Source organism: Oncorhynchus gorbuscha, linkage group LG03 (genome assembly GCF_021184085.1).
Source record: "Oncorhynchus gorbuscha isolate QuinsamMale2020 ecotype Even-year linkage group LG03, OgorEven_v1.0, whole genome shotgun sequence".
NCBI classification, from domain to species: Eukaryota; Metazoa; Chordata; class Actinopteri; order Salmoniformes; family Salmonidae; genus Oncorhynchus; species Oncorhynchus gorbuscha.
Genome location: NC_060175.1, coordinates 23,512,955 through 23,523,630, shown reverse-complemented (window position 1 = coordinate 23,523,630; position 10,676 = coordinate 23,512,955). Strand labels below are relative to the sequence as shown.

General features: G+C 44.5%; 1 protein-coding gene across 1 annotated transcript; it reads left to right on the top strand.

The window, feature by feature from the left end:
- Window positions 1–5,115: 5,115 nt before the first annotated feature.
- Window positions 5,116–9,677, top strand: LOC124028919 (G-protein coupled receptor 37-like 1). Its single transcript, XM_046340822.1, has 2 exons — window positions 5,116–6,026; window positions 6,961–9,677. Exons 1-2 carry the CDS (start codon window positions 5,331–5,333, stop codon window positions 7,930–7,932), a joined length of 1,668 nt encoding a protein of 555 aa, XP_046196778.1. The 5' UTR covers window positions 5,116–5,330; the 3' UTR covers window positions 7,933–9,677.
- The last annotated feature ends 999 nt before the right edge of the window (window positions 9,678–10,676 follow it).

The following is a 10,676-nucleotide window of genomic DNA, read 5'->3' as shown; positions in this document are numbered from 1 at the left end:
AGCAGGGCAGCAACACATGACAACACAGAATGGTAGCAACACAACATGACAACAACATGGTAGCAACACAACATGGCAGCAGCACAACATGGTAGCAGCACAAAACAGGGTACAAACATTATTGGGCCCTATCATGACTCTCCAGTGAGGATCCGAAGGATCAGGTTACAGTGAGTCCGCTCTACAGCGCCCTCTCTCTACCGAGAGGGGTGAAGTTGGCCGTTTATGATGGTTGTAGAAACTCTGCCTTTGGGCTCTGCACGATGGAGGGGAAAGAAACATTTTGTTACAAGGAGATTCCTCCCACCAAAACTACAACATCAAAGGGCTTGATAATGAAACAATATTTCTGTGATCCAAACATTGGGAAAGGTCCGTGGGTATTTAAAGAATAACCATGTCCAACAGTGGTTGTTTTGTGATATCATGAAGGATGGTATAACTAAATAACTGTACATTTACAAATGTATACATCCCAGTTATCAGATTCACATCTAAATGTTGTGGAACTTATAACATTAAATATGAATTATTTGCGAGAAGACGTAATGTGATGTTAGCCTTCTAAACGAGAGAATTGTTTTTCATATAAAGTCTTAACCAGTCAGTGACTACACCCACGTCAGCACAGACATTATGTCGGTGTCATGGAACGCCCCTTTCGCCAGAGTGCATAAAACCCCCATAACATATTAACATATTAGACCATGTGAAGGCCAAATTACAGAAGAGTAACTTCTTGATGCAATTAAAGCCTTTAGGCTGGGAAAACTCCAGGGCTGGATGGCATACCAGTGGAAGTATACCAAACTTTTGTTTATATACTCAGAGGACCATTATTAACATGTTTTAACCACTGCTATACATTTTTTTCTTTACCTTTATTTAATTAGGCAAGTCAGTTAAAAACAAATTCTTATTTTCAATGAGGTTAGGCGCAATTTAGATTTTGGCCACCAGATGGAAGCAGTATACTTCTCAGACAGAGCTCAGTGTGTCAAATCGGAGGGCCTGTTGTCCAGACCTCTAGCAGTCTTTATGAGGGTACCACAGGGTTCAATTCTTGGGCCGACTCTTTTCTCTGTATAAATCAACGATGTCGCTCTTGCTGCGGGTGATTCCCTGATCCACCTCTATGCATATGACACCATTCTGTATACTTCTGGCCCTTCTTTGGACACCGTGTCAACTAACCTCCAAACGAGCTTCACTGCCATACAACACTCCTTCCGTGGTCTCCAACTGCTCTTAAACGCTAGTAAAACTAAATGCATGCTTTTCAACCGTTCGCTGCCTGCCCCCGCACGCCCGACTAACATCACTGCTCTGGATGGTTCTGACTTGGAATATATGGACAACTACAAATACCTAGGTGTCTGGCTAGACTGTAAACTCTTCTTCCAGACTCATATTAAACATCTACAATCCAAAATTAAATCTAGAATCGGCTTCCTATTTCGCAACAAAGCCTCCCTCACTCACTCCGCCAAACATACCCTCGTAAAACTGACTATCCTACCAATCCTCGACTTCGGCGATGTAATTTACAAAATAGCTTCCAATACTCTACTCAACTGGATGCAGCCTATCACAGTGCCATCTGTTTTGTCACCAAAGCCCCTTATACCACCCATCACTGCGACCTGTATGCTCTAGTCGGTTGGCCCTCTCAACATATTCATCGCCAGACCCACTGGCTCCAGGTCACCTATAAGTCTATGCTAGGTAAAACTCTGCCTTATCTCAGCTCACTGGTCACCATAACAACACCCACCCGTAGCACGCGTCCAGCAGATATATCTCAATGGTCATCCCCAAAGCCAATCACCTCCTTTGGCCACCTTTCCTTCCAGTTCTCTGCTGCCAGTGACTGGAACAAATTGCAAAAATGGCTGAAGCTGGAGACTTATATTTCCCTCACTAACTTTAAACATCAGCTATCTGAGCAGCTAACCGATCGCTACAGCTATACATAGTCCATCTGTAAATAGCCCAACCAATCTACCTACCTCATCCCCATATTGTTTTTATTTACTTTTCTGCTCTTTTGCACACCAGCATTTCTACCTGCACATCACCATCTGCTCATTTGCTAAATTGTAATTACTTGGCTACTAGGGCCTATTTATTGCCTTACCTCCTCACACCATTTGCACACACTGTATAAATACTTTTTTTCCTATTGTGTTATTGACTGTATGCATGTTTATTATTATTGACTGTATGTGTTGTTGTTTGTGTCGCACTGCTTTGCTTTAACTTGGCCAGGTTGTGGTTGTATATGAGAACAAGTTCTCAACTAGCTTACCTGGTTAAATAAAGCTGTGTAACGGTGTTCGTCTGTTGAAAGAAGAGAGTCGGACCGAAATGCAGTGTGTTGGTTACTCATGAGATTAATGAATGAAAACGCGGTACATGAAATAACTGAAACTAAATACAAAAACAACAGAACGGAACGTGTAACTAATTACAGCCTATCTGGTGACTACAACACAGAGACAGGTACAATCACCCACGAATTACAAAGCAAAACTAAGGCTGCCTAAATACGGTTCCCAATCCAAGACAACGAGAATCACCTGACTGATTAGGAATCGCCTCAGGCAGCCAAGCCTATACCACACCCTTAATCAGCCGCGATCCCAAATAATACAAACCCCAATACGAAACACAACATATAAACCCATGTCACACCCTGGCCTACCCCAAACATATAACAAAAACACAAAATACAATGACCAAGGCGTGACAAGCTGGTTAAAAAAAAATGCAATGCTTTAGACTGATAAAATGTATCATTCTATTTATGTTCAAAATGTTGTATCAAGACTGCTCAAATGTGCATAATTGGTTTATTAATACATTTTCAAGTTTTCATAACTGTGCACTCTCCTCAAACAATAGCATGGTATTCTTTCACTGTAAAAGCTATTGCAAATTGGACAGTTCAGTTAGATTAACCAGAATTTAAACTTTCTGCCTATATCAGATTTGTTTATGTCCTGGGAAATGTTCTTGTTACTTACAACCTCATGCTAATCACATTAGTCTACGTTAGCTCAACCGTCCCGCGTGAACTTTGTCTGGCTCAGTAAAGCCACAAACATAAGTTGTCCGCAACATTAAAATGGCTACTTCTATGTGAATTAATGAGAAGGCGGAACACACCTCAATCAAACTGTTTTTAGAAAATAAACTTGTTAGAAAATGAATTGAAATTGAGAAGTTGAAACATAGCCTATAGATAATTAGCAGGCTGCGTGCCTTGGTTTGAGTACAGCTTGGGTTAACTGCCATTTGCGTAACAATCACATTTTGAACCAGTGAATGCATTCTGACATCACATGTATAAAAACACTCACACTGGGGGTGACCGTTAGAGATATTTGGAACTCATCCGTGAAAAGGTTAAGTAAGGGTCTGTCTCATGTAACCATACCCAACATAACATATAATAATAATTTGGTTGTTTCACATTTACATTTAGTATGTTACGTCTAGTCTATGAGACCAGGCTGGTGTAGATTGCATTTTCAACCAGCAACTATCCGGAAATAACACTGATCAAATGTTTTCCACACTTTTACAGTGTTAGTTTCATCAGCTGTATGATATAAAACACAGGAACAACATAATTTAGACTATAAATGGGACTTTAAAGTTAATAAATACCCTGTATAATATATACAGTCATGGCTAAAAGTTTTGAGAATGACACAAATATTAATTTTCACAAAGTCTGCTGCCTCAGTGTCTTTAGATATTTGTGGCAGATGTTACTATGGAAAACTGAAGTATAATTACAAGCATTTCATAAGTGTCAAAGGCTTTTATTGACAATTAAATGAAGTTGATGCAAAGAGTCAATGTTTGCAGTGTTGACCCTTCTTTTTCAAGATCTCTGCAATCCGCCCTGGCATGCTGCCAATTAACTTCTGGGCCACATCCTGACTGATGGCAGCCCATTCTTGCATAATCAATGCTTGGAGTTTGTCAGAATTTGTGGGGTTTTGTTTGTCCACCCGCCTTTTGAGGATTGACCACAAGTTCTCAATGGGATAAAGGTCTGGGGAGAATCCTGGCCATGGACCCAAAATATTGATGTTTTGTTAGTTATCACTTTTGCCTTATGGCAAGGTGCTCCATCATGCTGGAAAAGGCATTGTTCGTCACCAAACTGTTCATGGATGGTTGAGAGAAGTTGTTCTCGGAGGATGTGTTGGTACCATTCTTTATTCATGGCTGTGTTCTTAGGCAAAATTGTGAATGAGCCCACTCCCTTTACTGAGAAGCAACCCCACACATGAATGGTCTCAGGATGCTTTACTGTTGGCATGACACAGGACTAATGGTAGCGCTCACCTTGTCTTCTCCGGACAAGCTTTTTACCCGATGCCCCAAACAATCGGAAAGGGGATTCATCAGAGAAAATGACTTTACCCCAGTCCTCAGCAGTCCAATCCCTGTACCTTTGGCAGAATATCAGTCTGTCCCTGATGTTTTTCCTGGAAATAAATGGCTTCTTTGTTGCCCTTCTTGACACCAGGCCATCCTCCAAAAGTCTTCACCTCACTGTGCGTGCAGACAGGAAAATGGTTCAATTCCCACACTTATCAAGACAACATCCCTGGTCATCCCTACTGCCTCTGATCTGGCAGACTCACTAACCACAAATGCATCTTTTATAAATGATGTCTGAGTGTTGGAGTGTGCCCCTAGCTATCCGTAAATGTAAAAAACAAGAACATGGTGCCATCTGCTTTGCTTAATATAAGGAATTTGAAATTATTTATACTTTTACTTTTGATACTTACGTATATTTAGAACCAAATACTTTTAGACTTTTACTCAAGTAGTATTTTACTGGGTGACTTCCACATTTACTTGAGTAACATTATATTAAGGTATCTATACTTTTACTCAAGTCTGACAATAGGGTACTTTTTCCACCACTGCCAATATAGGGATTCCCAGATAAAGATGAATTGACTTGCTTTGATTGAACTGAACTATGCGTTTGCTCTGAATACAGTTTTAGGTCCTTGCCTCGTCTATCTCGGCCACAAGAGGGCAGATGTGGTCTCTTCCATTTGCAGAACATAATGAATAACGGCATGCAAGTTTGAGCCAGACAGAAGCTCAAAATTGTACATCAGAACGAACCAGCCGGCGGACTGAAGTTTGGACACTCTTCTAAAACTATTTGTGGATATATTTGACTTATAGACTGGAGTTATCATTCTAAACTAGCGCAACACTTGCAGAACATAGAACTACATTGCTCTCAGCGTTCTATCAAGGTGAAAGACAAACATAATTCAACTCTGAAAATGACTCCTCTTTTTGCTTTGTTGCTACTTTTTCTGAGCGCTGCGGAGCCCCGTCATGTCGTTCCTGGTTACACAGCGCTGGGGACTGATGAGACGGACGGGGCTGCAGGTGCACTGACGACGGGGACCGGGGAGTCAGACTCTGAGTTGAATCTGAATCAGATTGGAGGTGATATGGGATATATCGAACCGCTGATGCATGAATCAGACGCCAACCAAAAGAGAATCCCCCGGGGCGCCAAGGATGGGAGCTCGAGGAAACAGGACCAGCAGTCTCCTCACAGCTACCAACACCCCAGACCGTATGAACCGGACGGCTACTTCACAACGCCCAAGGGCCCACACCTGGCCAACAGCACCCCGGACAGGCACGGCAGAACCCGGGGAAACTCTTCCAAGGGCTCGGTGCTGTTCCACAACCCGCTCTACCCGGTAACCGACAGCTCATACGGGGCTTACGCAGTGATGCTCCTCGCCCTCATCCTATTCGCCATGGGCATCGTTGGTAACCTCGCGCTCATGTGTATCGTTTGGCACAATTATTACCTGAAAAGCGCGTGGAACTGCATCCTGGCCAGTCTGGCATTCTGGGACTTCCTCGTGCTCTTCTTCTGTCTGCCCGTGGTCGTCTTCAACGAGCTCACCAAGAGAAGGTTGCTAGGGGACCTGTCCTGTCGGATCGTGCCCTACATGGAGGTAAACAGTTCACCTTGAACGTCCACGCACGTGAGGGCATTTCGGCAGTGTGCATTAACAAGCACAAAGAGATGCACCTGTTGCGTCACGCGTATGTGTCCCGTTATTTCTGCATCACACCTCTATCTTTCCTCGTTCTCCCATTATTGAACAGTATACCAGTCATACACACAAGTTATACTTTTGCAGCAATAAAAATGATTATACCTACACATATAGGGACGACAGGATGGTGGTTATAACCCACTATTCGTATAGCTTTTTAATATAGTCCCTGTGTGAGTGCACTGGGGCCGCCTCTGCTTATAAGGGCTGGAAGAGTGCATTTTCAGGGTTGATGGTGCAAGCCCTGCTCTGGCTGTTCCCTTGGTCTGGGTATTTCCAATGTCTTTCAGACTCAAACTGTACTTAATCACCATAATGTGTGTGTTTTATATGTTGTAATTGCACTGTGCACCACTGCCCGTGTATATCGCCCCCGTCTGCCAGCTGCCTATGTGTTATGGTAGTTAGCCTATTGTTATGCTAACGAGCGCCTCGCGTTAGTTGTCTGGTGGGGTGTGTGTAATTAACTGAGGTTCTTAAGAACTCTTATCAAGGAGGGGATCTGGGTCAGAGGGACCTTCTAATGCTATTCTATATGCTCTTTTCAACCCAGCTGAATAGGTTCATTTGCATATTCATAGGGGGCATTTATTTGGAGCAGTAGTGTTTCCCCCAGTTTTTTCTTGGTGGGTTGGAGAACCCTCAAAATCAGCATCAAGATCTGCCAAATGAGCATCTTCTGTTGAAACCAGTGTCACTCAATCCCATTCAGTCTCTTTCTCTCCTTTCCACTGTCCTCTTATTTTCTCTCCTTCTTTTCCCTCACCCCACTCTCCCCCATCTTCCCTCTCTGCCTTTTTCCCCTCCCTCTCTCCCCATCTCTCTCTAGGTGACCTCTCTGGGAGTAGCCACATTCAGCCTGTGTGCGTTGAGCATTGACCGGTTCCACGCAGCAACCAGCCCCCAGCCTCAGGCCCCACGGGTGGAGCCCTGCCAGTCCATCCTGGCCAAGCTGTCTGTGGTTTGGATCGGCTCCATGGTCCTGGCCGCTCCAGAGCTGCTGCTGTGGCAGCTCACCCAGGAGGTCTCCGTCCAGCCAGGGGGCTACGTGGTGGACCTGTGTGTCCGGAGGCCCTCCTTGAGCCTGCCTGAGTCGGTCTACTCCCTGGTGCTGACCTACCACGAGGCCCGCATGTGGTGGTACTTCGGCTGCTACTTCTGCCTGCCGCTCCTCTTCACCCTCGCCTGCCAGCTGGTGACGAGACACGTTGTCGCTGAGGAGGCACGGATGAAACATGGGAGCAGCACAGTAGTAGGAGGAAAAAGAATACGCCCTTCCTCCTCGTCCTCTTTGTCGTCGTCCTCCTCCTCTTCCAAGAAGCAGCAGCTGAAGAGAGACCGTAGGTGTAGTTCTACAGTCGTGGCGTTGGCCATCGTTTACGCCGTGTGTAACCTCCCCGAGAACGTCTGTAACATTGCCCTGGCCTATATCGCCAACCCCATCTCCACAACGACTGAGGCCCTGCTGGCTCTGATTGGCCAGTTCCTGTTGTTTGTCCGTTGCTCGGCAACGCCGGTGTTGTTCCTGTGTCTGTGTCATTCTCTGGGCCAAGCCTTCATGGACTGTTGCTGTTGTTGCTGTGAGGAATGTCTACCCAATGGAGCCTCTTCATCCTCATCATCCTCCACTACCACCACCGCAGTCTCTACCTACCCCTCCTCTCTCTCATCCCCGTCATCACTCTCTCCGTCCTCCACCAAAGAGGAGAAGCTGCATATTGTGTCTGGAACCATACCAGCCATCTTCTATGACAAGGCCAAAGACAGCTCCTCTCTCATGGCCATCGGAACACCCTGCTGAGTCTTCTCTTGATTCTCCCTGCCTAGCCAGGAGTCACCTCATTGGAGGACAAAATGCTCACGCTACCCTTGGACCTCAAGAACCCAGCTCTCTTACCCCAACGTCTCTCTGCCCACACTGGCTGTGCTGGGCATTGCACTGAATGAAGATAAATGATCTCTATAATCCTTGGTCCTTAGAGGGACACTTATTTTACCAAGAAGACTCTTGAGAATAAAAGGTAGACAGCACTATGGACATCATCATGCACAGCGGGCGACTTTCTGCTTAAAGACACCTCTTGAGTTTAAGGCAATTTGTTTTGAGAGACTTGTGGTTGCAGACAGACTACTGAATATACTCATGGCTAGGGCTTTGGTTGTCTTCAATCCCTCCTAGCCGTGAGATAAGTGATGAAGATCATTACAGACAATCCATTATGACATGAGACAACATATCAATTGTAGTGGCCCAGCTGAATGCTGGGAGACATCCAGAGCTGGATACACTGACATGAACTTTTCTTCACTGTCTTTTACTAGTATACTCTCGTTTGATAAATAACAGTTTAAAAAGCAAACAATTCTCTTCGCTGTGAATTATGGTCTGGATTCAAGTTGTGTTTTCTAATTTCCTGTGTTTTATTAGTGGAAATGAACAACAGAAAGAGCCATTGCGGCATCCTCTGTCTGTGGGCTAATTGTTCTCTCTCTAACTCCTCTCTATTCCCCTGGCCTGCACCTCATCTCACAGTGATCTACAGGGGAAGAAATGTGGTACAATGGTACCCGTCAAACACACGTCATAACACCCATCACCACTGGTGACTGACTGCTTACACGTGGAGTAAATATTACTGGTCATTATCTGAGTAAATAACAACCACTACAGTGTAGTCTTCCTACCATTTCTCCAGAAATAGGGCGCAAATCAACTGTCTTCTGTGTTAAGAGTTCACTGTTGTGTTGTAGTATTTTAGATGTGCAGCTCAGGGTTTTCTCAACATGTTTCCCCTCAAGAACCATACTATTGCTGAGCATCTTCTGCAGAGCTAGTAACATTGCTCAGGGCCAATATCCACAAAGCGTCTCAGAGTAGGAGTGCTGATCTTGGATCAGTTTTGACTTTTAGATCACAATGAATAATATTATATGGCCAGATCCTAGATCAGCACTCCTACTCTGAGACACTGTGTGCATACGGGCCCAGATCTTAACACCACATCTCTTCTACAGATTAACATTATTCATGATTATTAAAAGCTTTTAATGTAACCACTAGTCCACACAATGGCTCTTGTGTCAATATGTTGATAGATGTCGAGATAGAACCTAACCAATCCCTACAAAAATGGTGAATCTGTGTAGAGTACAATCTGACCGATACAATGCTGATATATTGTGTTATACTGTCGTGACACAACAGTGGAACATTTTGACTTGCTCAGATATCAGGTCCCAATGAACAACTTTCATTGTCCTCAATATTACCTTGTACATGTATACAATCTGTACTTCTCCTAACTTTCCTTCCTCAAAAAGAGATCAGTCAAATCATATGAATGTTGTAAAAAATGATAAATAAAAACATTTATAGTTTTGGGGGGAATTGGTATGTATTCTCTTGTATTGTGAATATACTGTAATTATGGCTGGTTTGAATTTAACATTGTGTATCTGAGGTAGTATTTCCTATCGGAACTGACCGTGTATCAGATGTTTTGTCTATTTTGTATTCAGTTGTACCCAATAAACAGTGAGACAATGTCTGTGGTCTTGTTTTGGAAAATGAATCATGGCTGAGGGAAAGCATGCATCTATCAGTGCATGAACAAGTCAGTGTCATGTTAAAGAGACCACCACGTCTGCCCACACACAATGCACACACCTACACGCATACACATTCTAACAGACACACATATTCATCCATCATCCACTCACACACACACTCACAGTAGAGGGGATATTGACAGTGAGGATTTTTCATCTGGTTGCCCCTGTCCTGTGTGTTCCGTCTCGGCTCCCTGAGCTGAAATATTTGTCCTCCCACTTAGTTCTGCCTGGGCCTGAGAGAGGGGGGCTCTCATAAGAAGAGCATTGTTCCTCAGCCTTCTCCCCAGCCCCCTCACTGCATTACAATGGTCAACCACCGGGGGAGTTGCCAAGCTACCGTCACATTCAAGTCCCCTTCACAGTCACCAAACAGAAGCAAGAGAGAGAGATGAGAGGAGAGGGGGAAGAAAGAGGGAGAAGAGGGCACTAGGCGACCAAAACAACCCGCACTTTCCCAAACCCTTCAGTTCCCCTGTGGTTTCCATGACAACGGATGAAGGGCCTTATTTGTCTGGTCTCTCGTTTGTTCAGGCCAGACGCTCAGTACTGCCCCATACACCAGTCCTCGCCTCATGCACTTTGCTGCACATTAAATTCTCTTCTGCCTACCAAGCCACCATTGAGTGTCTGAAGCTGCATAATGGGAAGGTTCAGCCTCTCAGACTGCTTACATTTCTCATCAGACAAGGTTTTAAAACCTTATCTGCATTTGAGATAAAGTGAGGTGGGGTTGAAGTGACTCCTGAAGTAGGTTAACGTGTGTGTGTGTGTGCGTGTGCATGTGCACGTGTGTGTGTACTAGTGTTAAGGCCCTCTGTTTGTCATGTTCACTCCAGGCTCAGCAGGCTCAGGAAACATACATCCTCTGATCAGAGCCCTATCTACACGTTGCCATGGCTGCAGCCTAGCAGCCAGCTCCAGAACGTTGGAGAA

Excerpts from the sequence above, each read along its gene's own strand:
- LOC124028919 (XM_046340822.1), top strand. The coding sequence starts at position 5,331 with ATGACTCCTCTTTTTGCTTTGTTGCTACTTTTTCTGAGCGCTGCGGAG. Across the intron at positions 6,027-6,960 it reads GGATCGTGCCCTACATGGAG|GTGACCTCTCTGGGAGTAGC; the intron begins GTAAACAGTTCA and ends ATCTCTCTCTAG.